At 44.3% G+C, this 27,531-nt stretch overlaps 3 protein-coding genes across 5 annotated transcripts in view; 2 read left to right on the top strand and 1 right to left on the bottom strand.

The window, feature by feature from the left end:
• LOC149308442 (disintegrin and metalloproteinase domain-containing protein 10-like) overlaps positions 1–12,676 on the top strand; it is a 13,397-nt gene extending 721 nt beyond the window's left edge. Inside the window, exons 2-15 of the mRNA XM_089536873.1 lie at positions 272–390; positions 477–635; positions 852–943; positions 2,199–2,321; positions 2,718–2,810; positions 3,585–3,744; positions 4,282–4,442; positions 5,897–6,068; positions 6,962–7,106; positions 7,673–7,856; positions 8,342–8,441; positions 9,474–9,694; positions 11,061–11,157; positions 12,395–12,676. Coding sequence (XP_089392999.1) covers positions 272–390; positions 477–635; positions 852–943; positions 2,199–2,321; positions 2,718–2,810; positions 3,585–3,744; positions 4,282–4,442; positions 5,897–6,068; positions 6,962–7,106; positions 7,673–7,856; positions 8,342–8,441; positions 9,474–9,694; positions 11,061–11,157; positions 12,395–12,537 — 1,969 coding nt within the window. The 3' untranslated portion in view covers positions 12,538–12,676. The remainder of the gene's footprint in view (positions 1–271; positions 391–476; positions 636–851; positions 944–2,198; positions 2,322–2,717; positions 2,811–3,584; positions 3,745–4,281; positions 4,443–5,896; positions 6,069–6,961; positions 7,107–7,672; positions 7,857–8,341; positions 8,442–9,473; positions 9,695–11,060; positions 11,158–12,394) is intronic.
• Positions 12,677–14,399: 1,723 nt separating this feature from the next.
• MICOS13 (mitochondrial contact site and cristae organizing system subunit 13) lies at positions 14,400–17,209 on the bottom strand. Its single transcript, XM_089535806.1, has 4 exons — positions 17,046–17,209; positions 15,821–15,977; positions 15,415–15,466; positions 14,400–14,614 (listed from the first exon to the last, which is right to left on the bottom strand). Exons 1-4 carry the CDS (start codon positions 17,072–17,074, stop codon positions 14,517–14,519), a joined length of 336 nt encoding a protein of 111 aa, XP_089391932.1. The 5' UTR covers positions 17,075–17,209; the 3' UTR covers positions 14,400–14,516.
• A 531-nt stretch (positions 17,210–17,740) lies between these two features.
• On the top strand, positions 17,741–27,344 carry HSD11B1L (hydroxysteroid 11-beta dehydrogenase 1 like). 3 transcript variants are annotated; one of them, XM_089535804.1, is made up of 8 exons: positions 17,741–17,757; positions 19,866–20,071; positions 22,313–22,443; positions 23,033–23,144; positions 23,825–23,916; positions 24,666–24,759; positions 25,447–25,612; positions 26,808–27,344. In XM_089535804.1, the coding sequence occupies exons 2-8, from the start codon at positions 19,987–19,989 to the stop codon at positions 26,998–27,000; spliced, it is 873 nt and encodes a 290-aa protein (XP_089391930.1). In that variant the 5' UTR covers positions 17,741–17,757; positions 19,866–19,986; the 3' UTR covers positions 27,001–27,344. The 3 variants fall into 3 exon arrangements, with proteins under 3 accessions (XP_089391930.1, XP_089391929.1, XP_089391928.1); XM_089535803.1 differs by lacking the exon at positions 17,741–17,757 and adding an exon at positions 17,786–17,803; XM_089535802.1 differs by lacking the exon at positions 17,741–17,757 and having other exon boundaries at positions 18,584–20,071.
• Positions 27,345–27,531: the final 187 nt, after the last annotated feature.

The raw sequence follows: 27,531 nt of genomic DNA, 5'->3' as shown, positions 1-27,531 counted from the left end.
GTCCGATGGGATTTCTAGTCGTGGTACCACAGACCAGGCTGAATATCTCACAAAACTACAGTTCCCAGACTTTTATAGCATTGAGCCATGGCAGTTAAAGCAGTGTGAAACTGCATTAATTCTGCAGTGTGGGTTCAGCCTGAGAGGGGCTGTACACTATTCTCCCTAAATTTGTTTAATCCTTTTATTAAAAGCATTTATTTTTAATATTTTTAATACATATTTTTTAATATCTGTGCTCATGGCTTGTGTTCTCCACACCTGGTTTCAGGCTGTTCAGGCTGAGGCTATGGAGAGACACCAGTATTTTTGCAAGAGGCTTTCAGCTCATGATGAAGGATTTCTCAGTCCCGACGGACGTCTCCTTCATTTACTCTGGTGACCTGCAAGGTGTGTATTCCGGTGGGGGACGATCATGAAATAAAATGTAGGAAAATCCTGATTTGGTAGTGATGTGTAATGATGTTTAAAAACAGGCGAGCCAGGTTCCTTCTGCCACGGATCCATCATCGATGGTCTTTTCGAAGGGTTTATCCAAACATGGAATGGCACCTATTACATCGAATCAGCTGGGGCACCTGATACCAACCAGACTTCTCCGGCACATTCGTTCATCCACCATGACAAAGACTTAGGTGAATTGATAGTGTTGTGTGGGTTTTTCAGGCAATGTGGCCATGTTCTAGAAGCGTTTATTCCTGACATTTCGCTGGCATCTGTGACTGGCATCTTCAGAGAATGCTCTTAGGTGAATCTCTCCATTCCCTCCAAATGTTAAGAGCTGAGAAGTCCGCGGATATGGAGGGCCAACTGTAACACTGTCGTTAATGCCCATGTCTCACTGTTTTAAGACTACAGACTTTGGGGAGATTCTGAATCGGCATCTTTGGCCAAGAAAATACACCGACAGTTGCAAGATTCCCAACGGGTGCTAACCGGAAAGGTGAGCCATTTCATATCACCCTGTTCCCCAGCTACCTGATTTCTCCCATGTCTGTGTCTCCATTTCTTCCATGTCCCATGGAAGATGGGATGCTATCCTGTCATCGCTGGCGGACGTTATGAAATGATGGAACTGAGACAACCAGATCTCTCTTCTTAGACTGAGAATCCTTCTCTTTCAGAGAGAAAAGTGGAAAGCTGGATGCACCTCTCTCCACCCCTGGAAAGGATTGAGAGTCCTTCCTCACTGGGGAGAAGCTTCTCCCTTTGCACCCAGTCACCCTAGGAGCAGCAACCAAGCAGCTGGGTGAGCAATGAATGAAAAGTCTATTGCCTGTGCCAGCCTTTGCTGCAAGGCTGGCATGGGCAATAGGCTTCTTAGTCGCTGCTCAGCTCAGCTGCTCAGTTGCTGCTCCCTTTGCATTCAGTCACCTTGGGAACAGCAACCAAGCAGCTGGTTGAGCAATGAATGAAAAACTTCTCATCCATGCCAGACTTTGCTGCAAGGCTGGCATGGGCAATAGGCTTCTTGGCCACTGCTCAGCTCAGCTACACAGTTGCTGCTCCCTTTGCATTCAGTCACCTTGGGAGCAGCAACCAAGCAGCTGTGTGAGCAATGAATGAAAAGCTTATTGCCTATGCCAGACTTTGCTGTAAGGCTGACATGGGCAATAGGCTTCTTGGCCACTGTTTATCTCAGCTGCTTGGTTGTTGCTCCCTTTGCACTCGATCATCCTGGGAGCAACAACTGAGCCGCCAGCCAGCTAACCTTCATTTTGCTGGAAGTAAGGGGAGGAGCAGGCTTTGGCCACTGCAGTGGAAGAGAAGGCAGCGGCAAGTTGGGCATGGCTAAGTTAGACTTTGCTGGCCAGCTGTATGCTACACAAATAGTAGACCTAATACAGTGAGTCCTTGTTATCCACTGGGGTTTGGTTGCAGGACCCTCTGTGGATAACAAAATCCGTGGATGCTCAAGTCTCATTAAAGACAATGGCATAGCAAAATAGTGTCCCTTATATAAAGTGGCAAAACCAAGGTTTGCTCTTTTGGACTTCATACGTTCTTTTGAATATTTTCAAGCCATGGATGCTTGACTCCGTGGATAAAAAAAATCCATGGATAAGGATTGACTGTATCAAGAAATAGGCAATGGGGGGGTCACTAGGTTGTCACCCAAGAGGAAAGGGGGCAGTCGCCCGAAAAAGTTTGGGAACCACTGCTTTACACAATGCTCTGCTTCATCCTTTTCTCCGCAGGCTGTCCCCTTGCAAAGGCCGAAGAGAAGCCTGGATTATGCCAAGACCTCTTGCCTCCTCCACCTCCGAGCAGACAATCTTTTCTACCAAAGATTCGGCTCAGTAGAAACAGTGATCGCCCAGGTACCAAAAAGGAGAAAATTGGCTCAAGCAGCTTGGAAACTGAGCTGTGCCTTTCACAGAGATGCCACTGTTTGTGAGATTTCTCTCTCTCTCTCTCTCTCAAACCCTTACCCATCAACCTAAAAAGCCATTTTTCAGGATTTCCCCCAAATTTTATCCAGCCACTACTCTCTGCCCTGAATGCCAGCAGGTCCCAAGGTCTGGATATTTTGGGTAGATCCCCTACTGCTTGAAATTATTTTAAATGGCTTCAGCAGATACTCTTAGAATCGTTGAGTTGGGATCCCGAGGGACATCTAGACTTTTTGGATGTGTTCACTCACTGCTGGCATATGGATGTCAAAGTCTTTAGCAATGTGAATATGTCTTTCCTTGTCTCTTCTGTTCTCTGTCTAGATTGCCAGCTATGTAAAAGCAGTGAATGCCATCTATGAAGGGGTGGAATTTGATGGCATCCGGAGCGTTGACTTCAAAGTCAAGACGATCAGCGTAAGTCCAATTGCACAGGTCCAGATCAAGGGAGAGATCTGTGTGGCTTTCCAGATATTGTCAGACTGCATCTCCCAGCATGCCTCAAATACTGTGCAGTCCAAACACATCTGGAAGACTGAAAGATTACCTCCCGAACCCGAACCCTATCCCTATCCTTAACTTTAACACTATCCCTATCCTAAAGATTATCTCCCTAACCCTAACTTAAATGTGACCCTTCAAATGTTGCTGGCCTACAAGTCCCATCATCCCTCGCCAGCTTATCAAATGATGAAGCTGGGAGTTGCATTCCAGAAGCACCTGGAGGGGGTAGTGATCTAACTGAGCTTGATCTAGGTGGCATGATGGCCCAGTTTAAATATCTGAAGGGATGTCATACTGAACTGGAGCAAGCTTGTTTTCTGCTGCTCCAGAGACTAGGTCTAGGACCTGGAGCAATGGATTCAAGCTACAGGAAAAATGATTCCATCTCAACATTAGGAAGAACTTCCTGATAGCAGGAGCTGTTTGGTCGGTGAAGATGCTACCTTGGAGAGTGGTGGGGTCTCCTTCTTTGGAGGTTTTTAAAGAGGTTGGATGGCCATCTGTCAGGCGTGCTTTGATTGTGAGTTCCTGCATGGCAGAATGGGGTTGGAGTGGATGACCTTTGGGGTCCTTCCACCTCTAGGATGATTATAAGAGGAAAACCTTGGATGCCCCCCCAAGTCTAACCAATCCAACGCAATGGGTCCATCTCTCTCTCCATCTTTCGACCCATCACCTGTTTTGCAGGTCATAGAAGAGGAGGACCCTTCCCTGTCTCCTTTCATTGGTCCAGAGATGCTTCTTATGCTTCACTCCGAATCTAACTGGAACCGCTACTGCCTGTCCTTCCTTCTCACTGACCGGGATTACAGTGGCATTTTGGGCATTGCTTTTAACGGGCAACCGGGTACGAGATCTTACTCCCTGGGATTGGCCCTGGCTTTCCAGGGTTTTCAAACAGAGGGTCTTTGCAACAGGACCTAAAGATGCTGAAGGCTGAAGCTGGAACCTTCTGCATGCAAAGCCAAATCGTGGCCCTGGAATACAATTTCTAGGCCTCATGGTGCAGGATTTGAAGCAGCAACTTGACAAGGGATAACCTCACTCCTTTTGCAGCATATTTGCAACTTTTCATTTGCATCGATAGTTAAAGGGTGTGTATCAGCCATAAAATGATGGAAGGAAGGAAGGAAGGAAGGAAGGAAGGAAGGAAGGAAGGAAGGAAGGGTGGAGGAGGACGATGACAGGGTTCCTGCGCTGGCATTGCCATTGGCTCTGTTCTGAGTGTTGGAAGACACAAGGTGGAGCGAATTGGTTGTTTTTGTTTAAGCAGGGCTTCTAGCATCCCATTTTGAAAATAATTTTAACTTGTGGCAGCAAGGTCCCTCAGATGGGAGTCATGGGGTCACCCTTCAGAGTTTCTTGCTTTCCTGTCCAATTTCAGGGGACTCTGGAGGAATCTGTTCGAAGCACCGGCATTTCCAGGGGAAAGAGGCGTCCCTGAACACAGGATTGATCACACTTCAGAAATACGGGCAGCTTCTGCCTCCGAGGATGATCCACGTCACATTGGCCCATGAGCTTGGACACAGCCTGGGAGCTTATGTGCGTGTCTGGTCTTCCCACCATTTAAAGCCTGACTTTACACCTTTTTATTCCCTGTAACATTATCATTTTAACCCATCTTCCTTCCATTTAAATACCAGGCTATTATCTTATGCTTGGCTGCTCCTTCCTTCCTTCCTTCCTTCCTTCCTTCCTTCCTTCCTTCCTTTCTCCCTCCCTCCCTTCCATTATCACTAACTATATCATTTTAAGGCTGCCTTTGGACCCATACATCCATACATCCTTCTCATTCCTTGTCTATCATGTTAAGCCTCCCTCATTTCCATCCATCTCACTGTCTGTCTGTCTGTCTGTCTGTCTGTCTGTCTGTCTATCGTTTTAAGACTGACTTTTGGTCCCATCCAGCCAGCCAATCCATCCTTCTCATTGCATGTCTGTCATTTTAATTCAGGTTCCTTCCCAACCTTCCCCTCTTTCTCCTTCCTCCCTCCCCTCCCTCCCTCCCTCCCTCTCTCCTTCCTTCTTTCCTTCCTTTTCTCATTACCTATATTTTATGCCTATCTGTCCCATCCATCCATTCATCCATCCATCCATCTTTCTCATAACTTGGCTATTATTTAAGTCTGCCTGCTTTTCTCCCTCCTTTCCTTCCTTCTGTCCCTTCCTTCTTCTCTCTTTCATTCCCTCTTTAGATATCATTTTAAGCATGTCTGAACAATCCTTCCTTCCTTCCTTCCTTCCTTCCTTCCTTCCTTCCTTCGTTCCTTCCTTTTCTCATTATCTATCATTTTAAGCCTGTCTGTCCTATCTATCCCATTGTCATTTTAAACCTGCTTATCTTTCTCTTCCATCTACCCATCCATCCCATTAGCTAAATTTAATCATTTTAAACCTGCCCGCATTCCTTCCCTTTTCTGGGTCAAAAGTGGGATCTTAAGTAAAATGTGTAGTCTTGTAATCTGCTTTAATCTCTTTTTATTGTCTGTACCCTGCCAGTGTGATGTAGAGGTTTGAGCACTGGGCTATGACTCTGGAGACCAGCGTTCGAATCCCCGTCCAGCCATGGAGACCCATTGGGTGACCCTGGACAAGTCACACTCTCTCAGCTTCAGAGGAAGGCAAAGGCAAACCCCCCTCTGATCAAACTGTACCAAGAAAAATAGCTTCGCCTTTGGGTGTCATAAGTCAGAAAAGACTTGAAGACACACACCAACACCCTGCCCTGAGATTCCTAAATATATTGTTGTGGGCCTTCAAGTCGTTTCCCATTTTCAATGAATCTATCTTGGGGTTTTCTTAGCAAGATTTGTTCAGGGGTGGTTTGCCATTGCCTTCCCTTGAGGCTGAGAGGGTGCAACGTGCCCAAGGTATATGCTGGGGTTTTAAAAGGTCAAATAAATGAATGAAACAACGGCACAGATGCACAGAAAGCCTGCATGCCTTTGCTTTAACCACCATGCCACATTTTCTGGGTGTTATTTCTCTTTTTGAAGCACGACGAGAGCAAAGAGTGTTCCCGTTTCGACATTGACACCACAAACGGAAAGTATCTGATGTTTGGCTATGCCACGGATGGAGGAGAATCCAACAACGACAAATTCTCCCCTTGCAGTGTAGCCTACATTGCAGACATCCTGCGGCTCAAGAAAGACCTCTGCTTTGTTGGTGAGGAAACTAGTTTTACTTGCTTTGCACACTTTGTTTGAGATCATGACTTTTCTCTTGCAGCATCAGAGAAATCTGGGAGGATAGAAAAGAAGATGAAACCCCTCTTTGCTGGCACCTTGGATGAAGTATTCAAGTGGTCCTAGAAACTTAGTCTCCAAGAATCATAGAATTGGAAGGGGTCCCCACCAAATCCAACTCCTTGCTCAGTGCAGGATCCCTGCCAATAGTTCCCAAACTTTGGTCCTCCAGATGTTTTAGACTTCGGCTTCCAGGGCCTGATTCCCACTCCCTTTTAAACCAGATCGCAATCGGTGTGAGATCCGAATCAATGGATCAATTCAACCTCAGTTTGAATGGGTTCAAATGACCCTGGTTCCCACTGGAATTGATTCGCTGAAGCGATTCGGAGAGGGGGATCCACACACCAGACCCATTTAACCTGCGTCTTTTTTACGCTGATTTTCCCTGCGTCTATTTGGATAAATCGATTCTGCGCAAGCGTGAATCATATGCGGCTCAGAATTGATTTAAATTTGCCCTTTGGCTGGCTGGAGTGGGTCCATTTTTAATCGATTCATTCATCAATGTGAACCACAAGTGGGTTATTTTATTGTATTCTGCAGCAAGAAAATGCGACAGGGGCAAATGTAGTGCGACTCATGCTCTGATGTCGAATCGATCCATTGATTCGGATCGCACACCGATTTATTTGTAACTTATGGCAACTCTAAGGTGAACCTATCACAGGATTTTATTGGCAAGATTTGTTCAGAGGGGGTTTGATGTGTCCATCCTTATGGAGGTACAAGTCTGGTTTGAGCCTTGAATGCTCTTAGATGCTGCCAAGTTTTTCCATCTCCTGAGTTCTTCTTTCGCCATCTCTCCCCCAGAAACGGACCGTCCCATCTGCGGGAACCGGATTGTGGATCCAGGAGAAGAATGCGATGTGGGCAGCGAAGAAGCTGATCCCTGCTGCTATGGTGCTGGGGAACCAAATGGGATCCGTTGCCGGTTGAAACCTGGATCTCTCTGCAGGTGCTAGTGGACGCTTGGCTTTGCTTTTCTGGTCTATCTCCAGAGCTTTAGGAAGCTGCTTTTCAAAAGGAACTGCAGTAGTTACAGTTCCAGGGAGGGCAGAATTTTCTTGGCATTGGCACTGCAATGTTGCAATAATAATAATAATAATAATAATAATAATAATAATAATAATAATAATAATAATGGGGACCCTAAGGTGAACCTATCATGGGGTTGTCTTGGCAAGATTTGTTCAAAAGGTTTGCCTCCCTCGGAGGCTGAGAGAGTGTGACTTGCCTAAGGCCACCCAGTGGGTTTCCATGGCCGAACGGGGATTCGAACCCTGGTCTCTAGAGTCATAATCCAATGCTTAAACCACTACACCATGTTGGTTCTCATGGATGCATAAGGACCATAAATGTGAACCAGTTACAGACATGCAACTCCAAGGTACGCAGCCGTAACTGCAACCATGGAGCCAAGCCTTGAATCCTATTTGGGGAGAAAATCGGGATACAAATCCTTTAAATCAAATAAATAAAGCTATGGGTTATAAAGAAAATTTTGGATCTTCCTCTTCACAGCCCCAGCCAAGGACTCTGCTGCAGCCATGAATGCATCCCCAAACCCCAAGGAGAGACCTGCCAGGAGGAGACCGAGTGCTCTTTCCAAAGTCTGTGCTCCGGGTCGGTGGTGGAGTGTCCGGCACCACGTCCGAAGTCCAACTTCACCGTCTGCGGCATGCAGTCCCGAGTGTGTTTGGATGGGGTGAGTCCCAGGCAAGGAAAGGCGTAAATATCTGCATGGAGACCTAATGCGATTCTAGGCTGCATCAATAGGAATCTAGTGTCTAGATCGAGGGAAGTAATAGTGCCACTCTCTTCTGCTTTGGTCAGGCCTCACCTGGAATATGGAATATGCTGCTCTGCCCTGAACCGTCCCTTTTCATTGATAGGGAAAACCCATCAATGACTGGCCAGCGCACATGTCCCCAGGTGCAAAATGTCACTGCAGCATCACCAAACTACAAATCCCAGGATTCCATAGGATAGAGTCGTGACGGTTAAAGTGGTGTCATACTACAGTGTAAATAGCACCCTGGGAAGGGAGTTCCAGAGCCTGGGAGGAGATAAGGGAGTTCTTTGCACCCTGGCACCAACCCCATCCAACAATCTGGTTGCGGCTCTTCCAAACAGCCGAAGCAATAATATTTTCTCTTCGATTTTGACTCCCTTCCTTTTATTCTTTTGCAGCTTTGCGTGGGTTCCCTCTGCATCCAGCATGGGCTGGAACAGTGCGACTGCGTTTCCGCTTCCCCACGGGAGAGGTGCCAACTCTGTTGCCAGCTGCCAGGTTCGGATTTGGTTTCACGTTACCGACTCTTAATCCTTGATGGATCAGGGCCACAAAAAGCTGTGAAAATGATTCCCGCAAACTTGGGTATTTGGTGGCTCCCGTGTCAGTGAGTCGGCAAATCCACTCCAAGTCTTGCATCCATATATATATATATATATATATATATATATGCACACCTTCAAGTCGCGCCTGTCAGCTTATGCTGGCTGTATGAATTTTATAGGGTTTTCTGAAGCAAGGGATCCTTAGAGTGGCTTTGCCAGTTCCTTCCTCTGATATGTAGCCTACAGTATCTGGGATTCATTGATGGTCTCCCATCCAAATACTAACCAGGGCTGGCCCTGCTTAACTTCCAAGATCAGACAGGATCTGGTGCCTTTGTTTTATCTCAGATGACAATGAAGCTTTCCAAGCTGCCAGGTTCAAATGCTTGGATTTGTCAAGCTGCATTGTAGATGTACTTACCCCCTTATCTATACAGTATTTTTCCCCTTCTATTTCTTTTCCTTCTCTCCGTTCCTTTATTTTTTGCATGTATTTACTAAACGTATATCATTTCAATTTTGATTGTGCATCAGACGGTTAGTGTTACAAATCAATACGTATTGTCTGAACGTGTAGGATTTTGGTTTTGCTTCTATATCAGATGGTTAAGTGTTCAAAAATCAGTATGCATTTTCTCAATGTATTATTTTGATGGTATAACAGCCGGTTAGTGTTACAAATCAATATGTATTTTCTGAATGTCTATCAATTTGATTTTGATATTATATCAGATGGTCAGTGTTATAAATCAATAGGCACTTTCTGAATGTGTGTGATTTTGATTGTATATCAGCTAGTGTTTAAAAATCAATATGCATTTTCTGAATGTGTATCAATTTCGTTTTATATCAGATGGTTAGTGTTAAAAATCAATATGCCTTTTTGGATGTGTAACAATTTGATATTGCTTGTATATCAGATGGTTGTGATCATTCTTTTCCTTTCTTTTCCCTCTCTTTTCGCCTCCCAAAATGGCATCTCCAGGGCAGCCTGAAACCTGCGCAAGTACCACTTCTCTCCGCTGGGATCATTTCTTCAATGGCTCCGAAATCCCCTTGATCCCTGGATCACCCTGCAGGGACAAGACCGGTTATTGCGACAAATTCCACGTCTGCAGATTTGTCGACGAGGACGGTCCCATCGCCCGGGTGAAGAATTTCATCATGGACTTCATCGAGATGGAAGACATTGCCACCTGGATGAAGGCAAGCGGGGATAGTAGAATGCCGGCCACAGTTTTGCTTGTCATGATTTCAAAAACAGATTAGAAAGCGGGGCCAAAACTAACCAAATGGATTTCAACAGGGAGAAATGCACTTAGGCAGGAAAAAAATGAAATGCATAGATACAGGATTATGGGGGACGCCTAGCAAGACAAGACGACATGTGAAAGGGATCTAGGAGTCCTAGTAGACCATAAGTTCAACATGAATCTACGGTGTGATGCGGCAACTGAAAAGGCCAATGCGATGCCAGGCTGCATCCATAGAAGTATAGCATCTAGATCAAGGGAAGTAATAGTGCCACTCTATTCTGCTTTGGGGAGACCTCACCTGGAATACGGGGTCCAGTTCTGGGGACCACAATTCAAAAAGGATGTGGAGAAACTGGAGTGTGTCCAAAGGAGGGCAACCAAAATGGTGAAGGGTCTGGAAGCCATAAAGCCCTGGGAGGAGAGATATAGGGAGCTAAGTATGTTTAGCTGGAGAAGAAGTGGTTAAGAGGAGATATGATAGCCCTGTTTATTTGAAGGAGTGTCCTATTTAGGATGGAGCAAGCTTGGTTTCTGCTGCTCCAGAGGATAAACCTGGAGAAAATACAGGATAAGAGATTCCACCTAAACATTAGGAGGAACCTCCTGACAGTAAGAGCTGTTTGACAATGGAAGACACTGACTTAAAGAATGGTGGCGTCTCCTTCTTTGCAGGTTTTTAAACAGATCCTGGATGGCCATCTGTCAGGGGTGCTTGGATTGTGAGTTCCTGCATGGCAGAATGGAGTTGGACTGGGTGGCCCATGGGGTCTCATCCAACTCTAGGATTATGTGATTTCCAGGGCCTGGATCCACTCAGTTCCCAAACCGATTCAGGCTCAAAGGTCCGTCAAAATGAAATGGATCTGAGGAAGTCCATAAAGGCTGGTATGCATGATATGCTTGATGACATTTGCAAAATCTGGAAAGCATTTACAGAAAACTCTTAAACAAAATCTCACCTGCCCTTCTAAGCGGCTTTGGCTGCTTTGGCTGAAGGCATGGAACCTCTAGATGCAGGTGTAGCCTACCTCTGAAGTCTGTCACCTTTATGCCTCTGATCACTGCAACAGGCCATGGAGCCTTGGTCAAGAGAATCACAGAATCATAGAGTTGGAAGAGACCCCAAGGGCCATCCAGTCCAACCCTATTCTGCCATGCAGGAACTCTCAATCAAAGCATACCTGACAGATGGCCATCCAGCCTCCTTAAGAAGTCCACCTCAAGACTTCTTCCTATATTCTCAGTTCTTGATTTGGGCTTGCAAGACTCTGGAGAGCAGGGTTCGATTCTCTTTCTCTCTTTCTCCTCTTTCACAGACCCGCTGGTGGGCCATACTCCTCGTGGTTTTGACTCTAGCCGCCATGATGGCCGGCACGGTCTTTCTCTTTGGACGGACGGCTGACACTGGAACAGGTGCGTTTGGAAAAGGTCAAGCCATTAGAAGGCATCTCCCAACTCTGCAAAAAGTTGCATTGCTTCCCAAAACACCAAAGCATTTGAGATTGAAAGTTGTTGTAGCAGCGTACATTTGTACAGTCTAGCAAAACCTGGCTGACATTCTTTCCAACTGTCCTAATTAATGGACAGTCCCAATTAATGTGAAATCGGAGGCTTTCACGGCCGGCATCCGTAGTTTTTGGTGGGTTTTATTGGTCTCCGAAGATGCCAGCCACAAATGCAGGCGAAACGTCAGGAATAAACTCTTCCAGAAGACGGCCACAGAGCCTGAAAAACCCCTACAAAAAACCCTATCGTATCAATTAATCCTCGACTGTCCCACTTTCTCAGCTGCTTTTCAAACGTCCCGGTTTCTCTCCCCTCCTTCCACCTTTGTCCTCAACGCAATTGCAGCAAAAATAAAAAAGTCGTTCAAAATGCAAAAGTCATACAAAAATTTAAGTCGTTCAAAATGCAAAATGAGTTAATTAACTCAATTAACTCAGTAGCGGGAAGAAGAGAAGATGCAGACAGCCTTCCCCTTCCCAAAAGCAAACCTCTGTAGCCTTTCCCAGTTTGTGCGTCCTTCCTCATTCATCTTTTGCCATCTTGGCCACACTGCAATGTCCTTTGGCCGCACATGTCCTGGCTTCCATCTGTGAAATGTTGGTGGCTATGAGAGCCAGTGTGGTTTAATAGTTTAAGCATTGGATTATGACTCCGGAAAGCAGAGTTCGAATCCCTGTTCAACCATGTAAACCCATGGGAAGGGATTATTCCTATTTAGGAGGCGGGGAAAGGACTATTAAACAAATAAGCAGGAAAAACCATGCCTCCATTTCACCTCCGTCCGAGAAAAACCTCCTTAAATAATTCAGATGTCTACTTTAATTCCCAAATAGAAAAATATGTCCTTTGTGCGTGTATTTTTGAACGACAAAACTCTGAGCAGCCACAGTTGGTACTTAGAGCAATAATGTTTTAATGCTTCCGCCTCAAGGCTTGGGATGATCCTGAATTCGCAACCCGAATAAACAATTTAACAATTAATTAACAATTTGTGAGCGGGGTATAAATACTCCAAATACATAAATTAAACAAAGGTGCCTTTAAATGCAGCATGTAACCATTTCAAAATCCTTTGGGAGATTTCTTTTTCAACATCCAAAACCTTTATTATGTTCCATTTGATGGCTGTTATTGCTTTTTGTAGAAGAAAGGCCAGCGAAGGAGTCCAAGGAGAAGAGGATCCCATCGGTCAACCTGCCTCTGGAGCAAAGGCATTCCTTCTTCTACTGGGAACATGAAGAAATCTACATCGAAGCCATGCGCCAGGAATACGAAACCATCATCTAATGTGCCAATCCAGGTCATATTAATGCTAGATTAGTTGGATTCTGTTTTAATGCCCGCTTTTGTATGTATTAATAATTGCATCGTTCATTTGCAAGGAGCTTTGTATCCCAATTATTATTATTATTAACCTTTATTTATAAAGCACTGTAAATTTACAATTTCCTCCCAATTGTTGGGGGAAGCGGAATATAAATATAACAACAACCTTGACCCTTTCTGTCCACCAAGTTTTTCAACTGACTTTCGCCCTTTGGACAGTTTGCAGCAATGGAAAGACAAAGAGGGAAAGCGGGAGGAGAGGAAAAACCAGGACATTTTAAAAGCAGCTGAAAAAAGTGGGACAACAGAGGATTAATTTTCGGTGGCTGAAACCTTCCCAGAGAGGTTAAACTAGAGGCCTCTGTGCTATTTTCCTGGCAGCAGCTAAAAGGACCTTTTTGGTTTTGGCAAGCCTTGGAAGACTGATGGAGAAGAGGCCAAGGGTAAGCATTATATGCTCCCATTTCCAAGTTGCTGTTTTTCCTCGGTATGCATTTAACTGGTGTTTAACTGGTGATCAAGGGAAGCTTTGGCCAGGCCTCACCTAGAATCCGGTGTCCAGTTCTGGGAAACACAAGTCAAAAACGATATGGAGATGCTGAAGGAGGTCCAGAGGAGGGCGACCAAAGTGGTGAAAGGTCTGGAGACCCTCAAGCCCTTTGAGGAGCATTTCAGGGTGCTGGGGATGTTTAAGAGAGAAGGTTAAGTGGAGACATGATAGCCATGTTTAAATATTTGAAGGGAGGTCATATTGAGGAGGGAGCAAGCTTGTTTTCTGCTGCTCCAGAAACTAGGACCCGGAGCAATGGATTCAAACTATAGGAAAGATTTCCACCTAAACATTAGGAAGAACCTCCTGATGGTGAGAGCTGACCATGGAAGACGTGCCTCAGAAGGTGGTGGGGTCTCCTTCTTTGGAGGTTTTTAAACAAGAGGCTGGATGGCCTTCTGTTGAGAGGACTATGACGCAGTGGCGTCCCTAGGGTTGGTGTCACTTTGTGCGGTAACTCATGGTGTCACCCCTCCGCCATTGACTTCCTCCCATTCCACACCATATACAATCCTTAGTCATGCTTTTTTTGGTACTAATGTTACTCGTAAATCACAATTCCCATATACCACTGGATTTAATGCTAACAGTTCCTACGTAAACGACTAGCAAAATTAAAATTGTACCTTCAAATTACAATCTCATATGCATAACCTAAATGTAGACCTGTCTCTCCATAGTCACTAGGGTCAGGGGCACAAGATCCCCATGAATATGGAAAACCCGCAAATAACAAAAACACCATGGTTTTACCCGAGAGGACACTTCTCTAGTAATCTCTAGGTCCTCCAGGGCAACTCTGTGGTCAACGTCCGACAGACACTGACCATAGAAACTGCACTGGAGGAATACAAATGCCAAGTAGAGTATCCTCTCTAGGTCTTTCAGTGCAACTTGTGATGCCACTGCTTCGATGGTGTCTTCTTCCATGGCAGAATGGGGTTGGATTGGGGTCTCTTCCCACTCTATGATTCCAGGTTCCATCTTAAAACTCAGCCAAGCCATAGCATTTATATTTCTATACCACTTAATAGTGAACTCAGCACCCTCAAAGCGGTTTACCATCTGTAAGCCAATTGCCCCCAACAAGCTGGGGACTCCTTTGACCGACCTCCGCACACATGGAAGGCTGAGTCAACCCTGGAGCCCTGGGATCGAACTCACAACCTTGTGGCTGCAGGACTGGTATTTAAACACCGTGCCACTAAGGTAAAGGAAGTTTAAACTTAAATTTTGAAACACGCACTTTAAGCACATCAAATGCAGCCAGGGCTCTTTCAAAGTCTTTATTCGTGCCCTTTCCCAGTCGCAGGGTCGTTCTCTGGCAGTTGGTGCAGAAAAGCTGGCATTTCAGCAACAAGGGAACAGACAGACGGTTCTTCTGCTGGTTTCATTTCACGAGATCCTTCACGTATTTCCAACCATGCTGGGTATACTCACTGGCCCGGGTGGGAGCCACGGAGAAAGCGCCTATGACTGTCCGGACCCCTAAATAAACACATTAAAACCAAAGTTATACCCAGGTAGAACATGCAGCAAAGCATCACTTTAATTTCCTGCAGGGAGGATGGCATTTTGCATCGCTATGGTGTAGTTGTTTGAGTGCTGCAGGGCACAAGTCCCTTTTTGGCCATGAAACCCACCAAGCGGTTGGCCTTGGTCAAGTCACGCTCTCTCTGCCTCAGAAGAAAGCAATGGCAAGCCTCCTATGAATAAATCTGGCCAAGAAAACTCTTGAATAGGACTGCTGCAAGCATATAAAATGTCAAAATGGAACCAGTACACTGTAGTGGTGTTGAATGTTTGACTAAAGGTGTATCTTCACTGCAGAAATAATGAAGTTTGACATCACTTTAGCTGCCATGGCTCCATCCTACAGAATCCTGGGATTTGTAGTTTGGTGGGGCACCAGCCCTCTTCGGCAGAGAAGGCGAAAGACCTGGCAAAACGACAAATCCCAGGATTCAATACAATGGAATGGTGTCAGACTCCATTATTTCTACAGTGTAAATGGAGTCTAGGACTCTGGGAGGCCAGGACTTGAATCCTTACTGAGCCCCAGAGTCCATTGGGTGACCTTAGGAAAGTCACACTCTCTCAGCCTCTGAGGAAGGCAATGGCTTTTATTTATACCCCGCTTTTTGTTAAAACAATCCAAGCGGCGTACGGCATTAAAATCATACAGCAATATACGGTTCTATTAATAATAATAATAATAATAATAATAATAATTCTGCTTGCCTATTCTTCCTGGCCTCTGTAAAAACAAACCAACTGCAGAGCCTTACCTGAATTCCAGGCATTGCAGAGAGAAAATTCGGTTTTGGGGATGGCTGGAAGCTGGAGAAACAGAACACAAACATACGGCAGAGAAAAGGAAAAGTAATGTCAGGCTGAGAAAAGCACTGTCTGGTTGAGATCAATGCATCTCGGGGAACCTGGGAGGATATTAGGCCAAATACTAAAGGTATATGCCTAAACATCAGGCTAATGGGACAGCCTGGGTTCAAATCCAGACATCAATGCAGCCTGCCTTGGATGCTGAAGGTGCCAGGTTTGATTACTCCTCTGCCATCCCACTTTCTCAGCTGCTTTTGAACCGTCCCGGTTTCTCTGGAGCAGCAGAAAACAAGCTTGCTCCATATCCTCCTGGAGTCCCACAACCCTCGAGACGCCAGGAACCGAGAGGCTCACCTGCCATCCGAAATATTTCGTCCATTCCTCCAGAGCCGGAGGGAGGGCTTCTCGGGTTTTCCGGAGGGCATGGGCCCCTTCCTCGCCTCCGCTCAGCAGGCCTTGGTCATAGACAACGTAGACGGCGCCTCCGGCTAAGCCTCCTTTGACCAGGAACCTGAGCAGACAAGGGAAAGTCTGGTTCATAGCATAGCGGTTTGAACGTCGGTTGGCAGACAAGGGTTCGAATCCCATCTGGGCCATGAAACCCAATGGGAGACCTTGGGCAAGTCACACTCTCTCAACCTCAGGGGAAGGCTATATATGTGTGTGTGTGTGTTAAAGTAAGAAAAGGTTGGAATGCATAAAGAGGAATTAAAAGCATTTTTGCATTGCACCCCTTTTCTACTTTGCAATATGTGTGTGTGTATATATATATGTGTGTGTGTTACACACAAACACACACACACATAGTGTGTGTGTGTATATATATATATATTAAAAAGCATTTTTGCATTGCACCTTTTCTACTTTGCAATTTGTGTGTGTGTGTTACACACAAACACACACACACATATATATAGTGTGTGTGTATATATATATATTAAAAAGCATTTTTGCATTGCACCCCTTTTCTACTTTGCAATTTGTGTGTGTGTGTATATATATGTGTGTGTGTTACACACAAACACACACACATATATAGTGTGTGTGTGTGTGTATATATATATATATATATAAAGCATTTTTGCATTGCACCCCTTTTCTACTTTGCAATATGTGTGTGTCTATATATATATGTTACACACAAACACACACATATATATATATATAGTGTGTGTGTATTAAAAAGCATTTTTGCATTGCAGCCCTTTTTTACGTATATATATATATATTGCAAAGCAGAAAAGGAGTGCAATGCAAAAAGGCTTTTTATTGCTCTTTATGCATTCCATCCCTTTCCTACTTTAAAATATACACACAGTTACACATATATATGCATACATATATATACTATACATATACAAATGTGTCTGTGTGTGTGTATATATATATATATATATTGCAAAGTAGAAAAGGGGTGCAATACATAAAAGGGGACTAAAAAGCATTTTGGGTTGCAATTGCAAAAGGGAAACCATTTTAAAAACCTCCTTTTCTGCTCTCTTCTTCTTCATTCATTAAAATAATTAATAAATAGCATTATTATTCCTAAACAATCAAAGAAACCGCCCTCCCGACTCACTTCATCAAGGGAAAGACGCGAGACGCCATGATTAAACCACGCCTTCGCCGCTCCAAGGGCAGCTCGGCGCCCGGCCGCACCGATTTTTCGGCCTCAAGCGCCTAGTATCGCGAGACTTTCCTGGTTGCCAAGCGAGAGGAGGCCGCCATTGTTACCCAGACAGCTAATTTGTCTAAAGGGGGGGGGGGGGGAATCTGAATTAATGTAAAATAACGCCTCTCGCCAACACTATTCCCCGTCAATAGGCAAAATAATAATTATAATTAAAGCTTTGTGGATTTTGTTACTATGGTAACCGTTACAACTGCTCTTGGGAGGCCTCTGCCGCTTTGCGCATGCGCAGGTGTGGCCACGTGCCCCTCCTATACCTGGCTACTCTATCCTCGCAACTCTATCGTTATACCTCCTGGGGCTAGCTTTGGTTCTCTTAAGGTGGCTCCAGATTTAAGGTCGCGCCTGAGATTAAAAAAAGGGAGGCAAATAGCTCTGTTTGCAAACTATTCAGTCCCTTTAAATTAAAGTATGTTGTTGTTGTTGTTGTTGTTATGTAACCTTGTAACTGATAGGGAGGTGAGTGTTTGTTTATCTGTTTTTGTAGGCTTGCAATTAAGAAACCCATTTTGCAAAAGAGCCATTTAAAAGGCATGCAATAATTGGTTTCTTGCATAGTCCAAAGACCATTGCAAGCAATGTCAAATATTATATTTATTTTGTGTGTTTATTTACATATATTATATTTATTTTGTATATTTATTTGTGTAGGCAGTATTTTATTTATTTTGTGTATTTAATGTACATTAAATTTATTTTTATATTTATTTTTATATATATCACATCTATTTGGTATATTTATTTACGTATACAGTATTATATTTATTTTGTATATTTATTTATGTATATTAAATTTATTTTACATTTATTTTTATATATATATTACATTTATTTCGTATATTTATTTACGTAGACAGTATTATATTTATTTTGTATATTTATTTATGTATATTAAATTTATTTTACATTTATTTTTATATATATATTACATTTATTTCGTATATTTATTTACGTAGACAGTATTATATTTACTTTGCATATTTATTTATGTATATTATATTTGTTTTATATACTTATTTATGTATACAGTATTAGATTTACTTTGGAATATTTATTTATGCATATTATATTTATTTTGTGTATTTATTTATGTATACAGTATTGTATTTTTTCATATATTTATTTATGTATATTATATTTAATTTGCACATTTATTAATTATATTATATTTATTTTGTATATTTTCTAATTAATTATATTATATTTATTTATTTTGACATAAGGGTGGGAGCTGCATTGCAATGTAGTGCGGGAACCAGAAAAGAGATATATTATTGTTGTTATTATTGTTATTATTATTATTATTATTATATAATAACTGAGGCTAAATTATTTCTGCAGTGTGGATGCAGCCTTGGCCAGAACTAATTATTATTATTATTATTATTATTATTATTATTTATATCGCACCTCTCTGGTTGGATCAAGGCAACTTCCAATAAGAATAAAATGCAATACAGAATACAATAAAATACCCAACAAAACCCATTATCCCTCCCTCCAACATAACACTTAAAATACCCAGTTAACACTAACAATAGTAAATAATAATCCAATGATAAAATAACAGAAGACAATGAGATGTTGTAAATGCAGGTTCATATTATTTCTGCAAATAACTACAAATCTCAGGACTCCAAAGGAGGCTAAAGCAGTGCGTCCACATTGCATCTCGGGGTGCATCTGCACTGCAGAAATAATCCAGTTCGACACCACTTTCACTGCCACGGCTCAATGCTATGATATTCTGGAATTTGTACTTTGTAGTGGTACCAAAGCTCTCTGATGGAGAAGGCTAAATGTCTCCCAAAACTTCAGTTCCCTTCATTCCCACAGAACTGAACTACGGCAGTTAAAGTGGTGTCAAGATGGGTTATTTCTGCAGTGCGGATGCAGCCTAAGGGAATCTGGATGCAGTTGTTATTCACCTTGCCTTTTGCAGGCAGACACACACAGCCGCAGTAGCATTGGAAAGAGCAGAATCTGACCCGCTAAAGCTATCTTTATTGTATTGTTTACTGCAAACACACTGCTGCAACTGAAACTGTGTTTTTCCAGCCCTTGGAAAGCTTCCAGCTGGACAGAGGAATAGAGCCAGCATGGGGCACTGATTTGAGCGTTGGACTATGACTCTGGAGACCAGGGTTTGAATCCTAGCTTGGCCAGGGAAACCCACCGAGTGATCTTGGACCTTCGAGGATGGCAATGACATCTTGGAGGAAACCTGCCAAGAAAACCCTATGATAGAGTCGCAATAGGGTTGCCATGAGTCGGAAATCACTCGAAGGCACGCAACAACAAAGACAGAGGGCAAAGAAAGGGAAAGGATGAACAGCTAGGAAATTAGGAAGGACAAGGAAAACAGCTAAGACTGGGCAGGGATGAAAACACTTTGTAAAAAGGAGCTTCTTTGTCGGGGGCTTTGTTAACGGAGGTACATGTCATAGTCGCAAATTTTAGTTTGGTGCATTTGCTGTCGTCCAAGTAGATGTATAAGGAACTGCGACGGCTCATAGTTTCTATCAATCCATAAAACTTCACAGCTCATATTGCCTTCCCAGTCAGTGCATGTGTGGGTTGCAGCTTTAAATATCAGCTACATGCAAAGTCTTTCTAAAACACACACCCATATGCACACACAGCGTGTGGGAGGTGTCGACAGCATTGTGTTTTCCAATCTCTCATTTCCAACCTTTGCTTTCTTTTCAGGGAGCGTATGGAGAGAAGTGGCTTGAATCCAAACCTGTGAACCTGTCCTCTGCTTCAACCTTTGGAGTCTCTTATCTGCAGCAACATTCGCAGCCGCCTTCTGTCCGGAAATCAGGGGGGAATGAGAGGGATCACACTTTTGCTGTCCATCCTTGCCATCCTGGCTGTTTGGGTGGCGTTCTCATGGAGAGATACGTTTGAGCCAGGTAGGTTGAAAACCCAGCGTCGTGTGGTGGTTTAAGCGTTGAGTGTTGCATCTACACTGCAGAAATAATGCACTATGATGCCACTTTAACTGCCATGCCCATGCGCATCTGTTAAGGATGCATCCACACGGTGGAAATGATGCGGTTTAGCACCACTTCAAGTGCTGTAGCTTCATCCTATGCAACCCTAGGGTTTTGGACTTTTACCAGATCTTTTGCCTTCTCTGTCAAAGAGCAGCGGTGCTTTGCAAAACTACAGATCCCTGGATTCTGTAGGATGGAGTCTATGGAAATATATTTTCATTAAGTAGGCGTCTCTAAAATATGGTAAGAACCAGGACATTGGGCTAGAAGAGTATTTGGTCTCATCCGGAGTCAGCTGTCTTCTAACGGAGAACGGTGATGATGGTAAAACAGTGCTGACAATTTACATAATTGTGTAAGTAATTATGTGAGTAACTCGTAATTACATACCATATATACTCAACTATAAGTCATCCTCATGTATATAAGTCCAGGGCAGGTTATGGAGCCAACGTTATGGGTTTTGATATGACCTTAAGGCAGGATCTAAAGCAGTGACTCCCAAATTTTGGTCCTCCAGGGGTTTTGTACTTCAACTCCCAGGAGCCCCAGCCAGCTTAACCAACAGTCAGGAATTCTGGGAGCTGAAGTCCAAAACATCTGGAGGATCAAAATTTGGGAACAGGAACAGCTGATCTAAAGGAAGGAACAAATGAAAACAAGGCCAAAGAACTTCCAAAATTCCAGCAGACATAACTCATACTAAAGCTGGATGGAGGAGAGAATAGAGGGGGGTCTTTGCTTCCAGGACAAATTATGCTCTTTTCTTTCTCTTTTTTAAGAATAAGAGTTAAAGTACAGTACAGTTGTCCCTCCCTTTTTGCAGACTTGGATCCATGGTCTTGCTCTTTGCAGGAGGGACAAGCACCCATTAATAAAATGGCAGCACACTCCACTGTTTTCTATGGGACTTGAATATGTGTGAGTCATCATTTTAGCGATGGGGGTCTGTAACAGATCCCCTGCGAATTGGGAGAGGCTACTGTACTTACATTGACCCATGAATAAGTCAACTCAGTTTTGGGGGGGTCAATTTTTGACTAACATTTCTAGACTTATAAATGAGTATACACAGTAATGGCCATAAGATTTATATAAATTTAATCTAGAAGATGAGGAAATTCTGAAATAAAGATGCCCCATACTTTGGATCGACCATTGATGAGAACGGAGATTGCAGCCAAGAAATAAGAATAATACTAGGAATGTATTATTGCCAAGGCAACTATGAAAGAATGGGACAAGATCCTGAAATGTAAAGATAAAGATAGGATCGTCCAAGCCATGGTATTCCCCCTTGCCATGGGAGAGCTGGACAGTGAAGAAAGCGGATAGGAAGAAAATCAATTCATTGGGGATGTGTTGCTGGAGAAGAGTGCTCCGAGACCAAAAAGACAAACAGATGGTTGAACAGATCAAGCTTGAACTCCCCTTGGAAGCCAAAATGGTCAAGTTGAAGTTGTTGTACTTTGGCCACATCATGAGAAGACGTGGATCACTAGAAATGGAGCAATAATGCTAGGAAAGGTAGAAGGTAGCAGAAAGAGAGGAAGACCACATGCCAGATGGATAGCCTCGATCCGAGAGGTCAAAGGTATAGGAGCGGTTGGAGATGTCACCATGAGCTGAGGGCAACTCAAGGGTAGATAACAACAACAACAACAACAACAACAGTTGGTATATAAGAACATGGGAAGGCAATAGTGCTCATGTCCTCTTTGCTGGCTTTTCCTTGGACAAACGCTTGGGAATGAATGGCAAGATTGGAGAAGTCCTTACCTTGATCCAAGCTGAGTGACAGGGGCCTCTCATTCACAGGGTCCCCATAAGTTGAAGGTGGTGATGGTGGTGTGTGCCTTCAAGCCAGTTCTGACTTATGGCGACCCTAAGGCAGCCCTATCATGGGGTTTTCTTGGCATGATTGGTTGAGAGGAAGCTCGCCATTGCCTTCTGAGATTGAGAGCATATGATTTGCTCAGGTGGGTTTTATGGTTGAGCTGGGAATTGAAACCTGGCTTTTAGAGGCATAGTCCAATGCTCAGACCACTATGCCACAAAGTTGACTTGATGGCAAATAACAACAAAGTCTTCACTGCCACTCCTACCTTGTTCTTTTCATTGGTCATATTTTTAATTTTCTTTCTGTCTCTCTTCTAGAAAGCCTTTCAGGTGCCCGGGTCCTCGTGACCGGTGCCAGTGATGGGATTGGGGAACAGATGGCTTATCATTATGCCCGATTCGGGGCCCAAATTGTCCTCACAGCCAGGAGGGAAGCTGTGTTGCAGAAAGTAAGCATGAAGCTGAACTCAAGATCCAGGATTGGGGTGGGATGGATGTGTCGTGTTGAAGGTTAAACACCATAAGAAGAACCTTGATGGGTCAGACTGCATTTCAGATGCCCACCAGACTTTGACCATTGAATTATGCTGGAGGACGTTCAGGTGGACATCTGACATCTATGCATCTGGAGGTTCTCCAGCCAGACTCTGTGGTCAACGTCCTTCAGAACCTGACCACAAAATCATGCTGGAGGACCTCCAGATGTGTAGATGCACTTCTTTAGGTATCTGGAGGTCCTCCAGCATGATTCAGTGGTCAAGTTCTGGTGGACGTTGACCACAGAATCCTGCTGAAGGACCTCCAGATGCATAGACGTCCACCAGAACTTGACCATAGAGTCGCTCTGGTGACCTTTTCAGACATGGTTAAATGAAACCGTGGGTATCAGTACTGAGGATACAAGAATTGTACTGTACATCAGGAAATGGGTTATACCTTAAGACTATTACTATTGTTTCTTCTTTAAAATGGGTTTGCTTATTTAAAATTCCTCCCACCCTTCCTTATGGGTGTGGGTTGTTCTTTTTTTTTATCCAGGTGATGGTGAAATGTCTAGAACTGGGAGCCAAGAAAGCCATCTACTTCTCCGCTGACATGGCCTCTCCCACAGAGCCGGAAAATCTGGTCCGTTTTGCTTTGCAGCATCTCGGTTAGTCGCCATTGAGTGAGCCCTGCCAGACAATATCACAGCGTTGGATGCTCCTCTTCAGGTTTCATGCCCCTTTCCTGAGGGATGACTATGCCTCTGTGCATGTCCCGCAGAATCATAGAGTTGGAAGGGACACCAAAGACCATTTAATCCAGTTCGATTCCCAACTCAGTCGTGGAAACCCACGGGGTGACCTTTGGCAAGTCGCATGCTCTCAGCCTCAGGGGAAGCCAATAGCAAACCTCCTCTGATTTAATCTGGCCTATGATAGGGTCTCCTTAGGGTAGTCATAAATAAAAAAAATGACTTGGAAAGCACACAACAAGAACGCTTTGTTTAAAGAACTCCAAAGAAGGACAGTCCACTGCCTTCCAAGGCAGTCCAACACCTCTTACCCTCGAGAAGTGCTTCCAAACATTTAGGTGGAGTCTCTTTTCTTGTAATTTGAACCCAGAGCAGGAGAAAACCAACTTGTTTCTTCTACGTGGTGACCCTTCAGATATTTAAATAGCTCAAAGTGTGCAACATAAGAAGAACCTATTGGAACCATAGAATCAGAGTTGGAAGTGACCACAAAGACCATCTAATCCAACCCATTCCCACAATACACAGCCATTGGGAAGGAGCTGTGTATATGGCTGTTTCTGGTGATCTTTTCTGAGTTTTCTTTCTTTTTCTAGGGGGTCTGGATTATGTGGTTCTCAACCATATCGGCTCGACTCCTTTCGAGATGTGGGATGGGGACATGGACCAGCAACGATGGCTGATGCAGGTGCGAGGAGGATGCCTTCCTCTAGTTTTGGCTTAGGATCATAGAATGGTAGAGCTGGAAGAGACCTCAAGGGCCATCCAGTCTGACCCCAGGCAAGAAGACACAACCCAAGCTCTCCCTGTAACAGATAGCCATCCAGCCTCTGTTTGAAAACCTCCAGAGAAGGAGACTCCACCATCCTCCGAGGAAGCATCTTCCACACTTCTTACAACAGAACTTGACCATAGAGAGGTTGGGAACCTTTGGCCCTCTTGACCAACAGTGACCAACTGTGGAAGGCTAGGAGGCCACATTGGTCCACCAGAAGACCTTGGGGGATAACCCCCAAAACTACATCTCCTCCCACAAAGGACCCTCCCAACTCCCCCCATGACCTCAAGAAGACAAGGGACGCCTTTCCACCATGCTTTGAAGCTTTGCAGGACCATTTTAGGCCCAGCAGATACCCTTTTTTGACATCAGAAAGTGAGAAGTCATTCTGTGTTTCAAAAAAGCCCTCTCAGGGATCAAAACATGGTGGAAATGCCCCTCCAAATTCCCCAGAGCAGTGGTACTCCAACCTTTTTAACCTTGGGTCCCCCTTTACATCTACATGGGAATGTCACACCTTGACGTAGTCTATGAATACAAATGTTTTGGTTTATTTAGTTCATGGATACCCATTTGTCAAATAGGGGCAGGCGTCCATCTTTTTCCAGCCAAGACAGACAAAATGGAGCCACTCAAAGGTATTTCCTCTCCTGTTCCAGGTGAATTTCTTTAGCTACGTGGCCATCGCGACCGCAGCTCTCCCTGCCTTGACAGAGAGTAAAGGGTCTCTCGTCGTGGTCTCCTCTCTTGCAGGTGGGTGACGTCAATCCTTTGGGGAAACTGAAAATCCCAGGGTGCAGGGCAACTAGAATCGAGGTGGGGGGCAACCGCCAGAGACTAGGGGGGCACATTAGGTTCCATGTCCTAATTTCTGGAGCGACAGAAAACAAGCTTGCTCCATCCTCAATATGACATCCCTCCAAATATCTAAACAGGTGTAAGACAGTGATTCTCAAAATCAGGTCCTCTTGGCCAGTCTTGGTCTAAGATTCTGGGAGCTGAAATCCAAAAGACTTGGAAGGCCAGAGTTTGGGAATCACTGGTAAGGGGTGACACGATAGCTCTTTTTAAATATTTCAAGGGATGTCCTATTGAGGAGGGAGAAAGCTTGTTTTCTGATGCTTCAGAGAGTAGGACATGGAGCAATGGATTCAAACTCCAGGAAAAGAGATTCCACTTCAGCATTAGGAGAAAGTTCCTGGCAGTAAGAGCTGTTTGACAGTGTAAAACTCTGCCTCGGAGTTGGAGTCTCCTTTTTAGGAGATTATTAAAGGCTGGATGGCCATCTGTCAGGAAGGTTTGGATGCCATATTCCTGCAAGGGGCTGGTCTGGATGGCCTTTGGGAATCTCTTCCAACTCTAGGAGCCTCTGTGGGACTGTGTCTTTCATTCATCTGTTGTTTCAAGACAACCCCCTGAGACTTGGATATCTTATTTCAGGGAGGATTGCCAATCCCTATGTCGCCTCGTACGCGGCCACCAAGTTTGGCCTGGAAGGCTTCTTTGGCTCTTTGCGCCACGAGCTGATCATGCAGAAGAAAGACGTGAGCATTACGCTCTGCTTCCTTGGCCTCATTGACACCAAGAACGCAATGGAGAAAGTCAGGTGAGTGTCAGGGTTAGGGTTGTGTCCATCATTTCAGTGTCTGTGCGAGGTCAACAATCCCTTAGCAAGTCAGCTCTTGCAAGTTGGTGATTCCAATAGGGCGGCTGTACAAGGCACACCGAAATGGCTGCCGTGGATGAAACAGAGCAGGATGGACAAATTGTGGCTCTAGGGCCAGATGAGGCCCTGGAGACTTTTTCTGTGGCCCTTGTTCTGGCCAAAATGATGAAAAGCTACTCTTGGCAACCTCTGTTTAACATCAATAAAATAGAGGAAATGTTACAAATTGAGTCTTCCTTATCTGGAATCTGAAATACTCCAAAACTGTTCACCTGGATGGCTGAGATAGTGACACCTTTGCTTTCCAGGGGTTCAGTGGACACAAACTTTGTTTCATGCACAAAATTATTAACAATGTTGTGTATAAATTTACCATCGGGCTATGTGTATACGTTGTACATGAAACATAAATGAATTTTGTGTTTGGACTTGGGTCCCATCTCTAAGATTTCTCCTTGCTGCTGTTCTGTCCCTTCAAGCCGTTTCTGACACATGGCGGCCCAATCGCAGGGTTTTCTGGGCTGAGAGAGTGAGACTTGCCCAGTGGGTTTTCATGGCCAAGCGAGGGCTTGAACCCTAATCTGTCATCATAGCCCAATGTTCAAAATACTAGACCATGCTGACTCTCATTATGTACATGCAAATATTCCAAATCCAGAAGAAATCTTGAATCTAAAACAAGTACAGTGCCAAGCATTTTGGATTGGGGAGATACAAAATGTATGTATGTATTCAAGGCATTTATTTATTGCCTCTTGGTCCATGAGGGTCCCTGAAGATATACCCAAGAGAGAAACACATTTGATTATACAAATTCAATTCTAACAGAGGACTTTGGAGGGGTGCATGCTCCCAAATCTAACATTGCCTTCAATATGATCCATTTATGGGGTGTGAGGGTTTTTTGTGTCATGTTTTTAGGCTGAGGAGAGGCCATTTTTACCAACCGGAAGTGAGTGGATCAAAATGGTTGCGGGGCTGGGAGCAAAATGTGGCAGAAAATAATGGATTATTCTAAACCCTGGGGGACAACGAAGATGGTCCTGGGGCCAGATATGGCCGACAACTGTCACTTTGCTCACCCCAGATATAGATATAGACCGAACTCAAATGAAGACCATCTCTCTCCTTCCAGGGGCAAGGTGAACATGACTGCTGCCCCAGCCTCGGAAGCGGCTCTGGCCATCGTGAAAGGGGGAGCGACACGGGCAGCGGAGATCTTCTACCCTTGGACGGTCCAACTCCTGTTTCTGATTCGGGATTGGTTCCCCGATCAACGGGACAAGATCATACGTGGCTACTACAGCTATGATCCCCCTCACGCCTAGACCAGCATCTTTGCAACCTGTTGGATCACGAGTCCCATCCTCCCCAGCAAGAAGGGCCCATCTGCCTCCTCCCCAAAGGTCCCAGAATCATAGACTCCTAGAGTTGGAGGAAACCACAAGCGCCATCCAGTCCAACTCCCATCTATTGTGAACAACGAACATTCCCACTTAGTTGGGACTTAGGTGAGCTGCGCATATGCAGAGGGCACACTGGCTGGCATCTAGTAAGGTAGTAACATTGACCCCTTGGTTCCCACCAGGGTTTGGTTCCAGGATCCCCTGTGGATCCCAAAATCCACAGATGCTCAAGTTCCATTCAATAAAATGGTGTCTTTAATATAAAATGGCTAAATCAAGGTTTGCTTTTTGGAATGTCTGTATTTCCTAAAATATCTTCAAGCTGTGGATGCTTGAATCTGTGGATAAAAAAGAACGTGGATATGGAGGGAGGACTGTACAATGTTCTCAGCCAAGCTCACAACCCTATATGTTTGATATTCACATTTATGAGTGTGGCACTACGGCAGTGAC

Source organism: Sceloporus occidentalis, unplaced genomic scaffold, assembly GCF_023333645.1.
Source record: "Sceloporus occidentalis isolate IW3139 unplaced genomic scaffold, rSceOcc1.0.p SCAF_8, whole genome shotgun sequence".
NCBI lineage: Eukaryota > Metazoa > Chordata > Lepidosauria > Squamata > Phrynosomatidae > Sceloporus > Sceloporus occidentalis.
Note: the sequence above shows the minus strand (reverse complement) of the source record. Positions and strands in the feature narration are given on the sequence as shown.

What these genes read in the sequence shown, in the direction of transcription:
- HSD11B1L (XM_089535804.1), top strand. Translation starts at nt 19,987, where the DNA reads ATGAGAGGGATCACACTTTTGCTGTCCATCCTTGCCATCCTGGCTGTT. An exon ending in AGCAACGATGGCTGATGCAG is followed by an intron (nt 23,917 to 24,665) that starts GTGCGAGGAGGA and finishes CTCCTGTTCCAG; the next exon opens with GTGAATTTCTTTAGCTACGT. An exon ending in AACGCAATGGAGAAAGTCAG is followed by an intron (nt 25,613 to 26,807) that starts GTGAGTGTCAGG and finishes CTCTCCTTCCAG; the next exon opens with GGGCAAGGTGAACATGACTG.
- MICOS13 (XM_089535806.1), bottom strand. Translation starts at nt 17,074, where the DNA reads ATGGCGTCTCGCGTCTTTCCCTTGATGAA. An exon ending in CGCGTCTTTCCCTTGATGAA is followed by an intron (nt 15,978 to 17,045) that starts GTGAGTCGGGAG and finishes TTGTCTGCTCAG; the next exon opens with GTTCCTGGTCAAAGGAGGCT. An exon ending in CTGCAATGCCTGGAATTCAG is followed by an intron (nt 14,615 to 15,414) that starts GTAAGGCTCTGC and finishes GTGTTTATTTAG; the next exon opens with GGGTCCGGACAGTCATAGGC.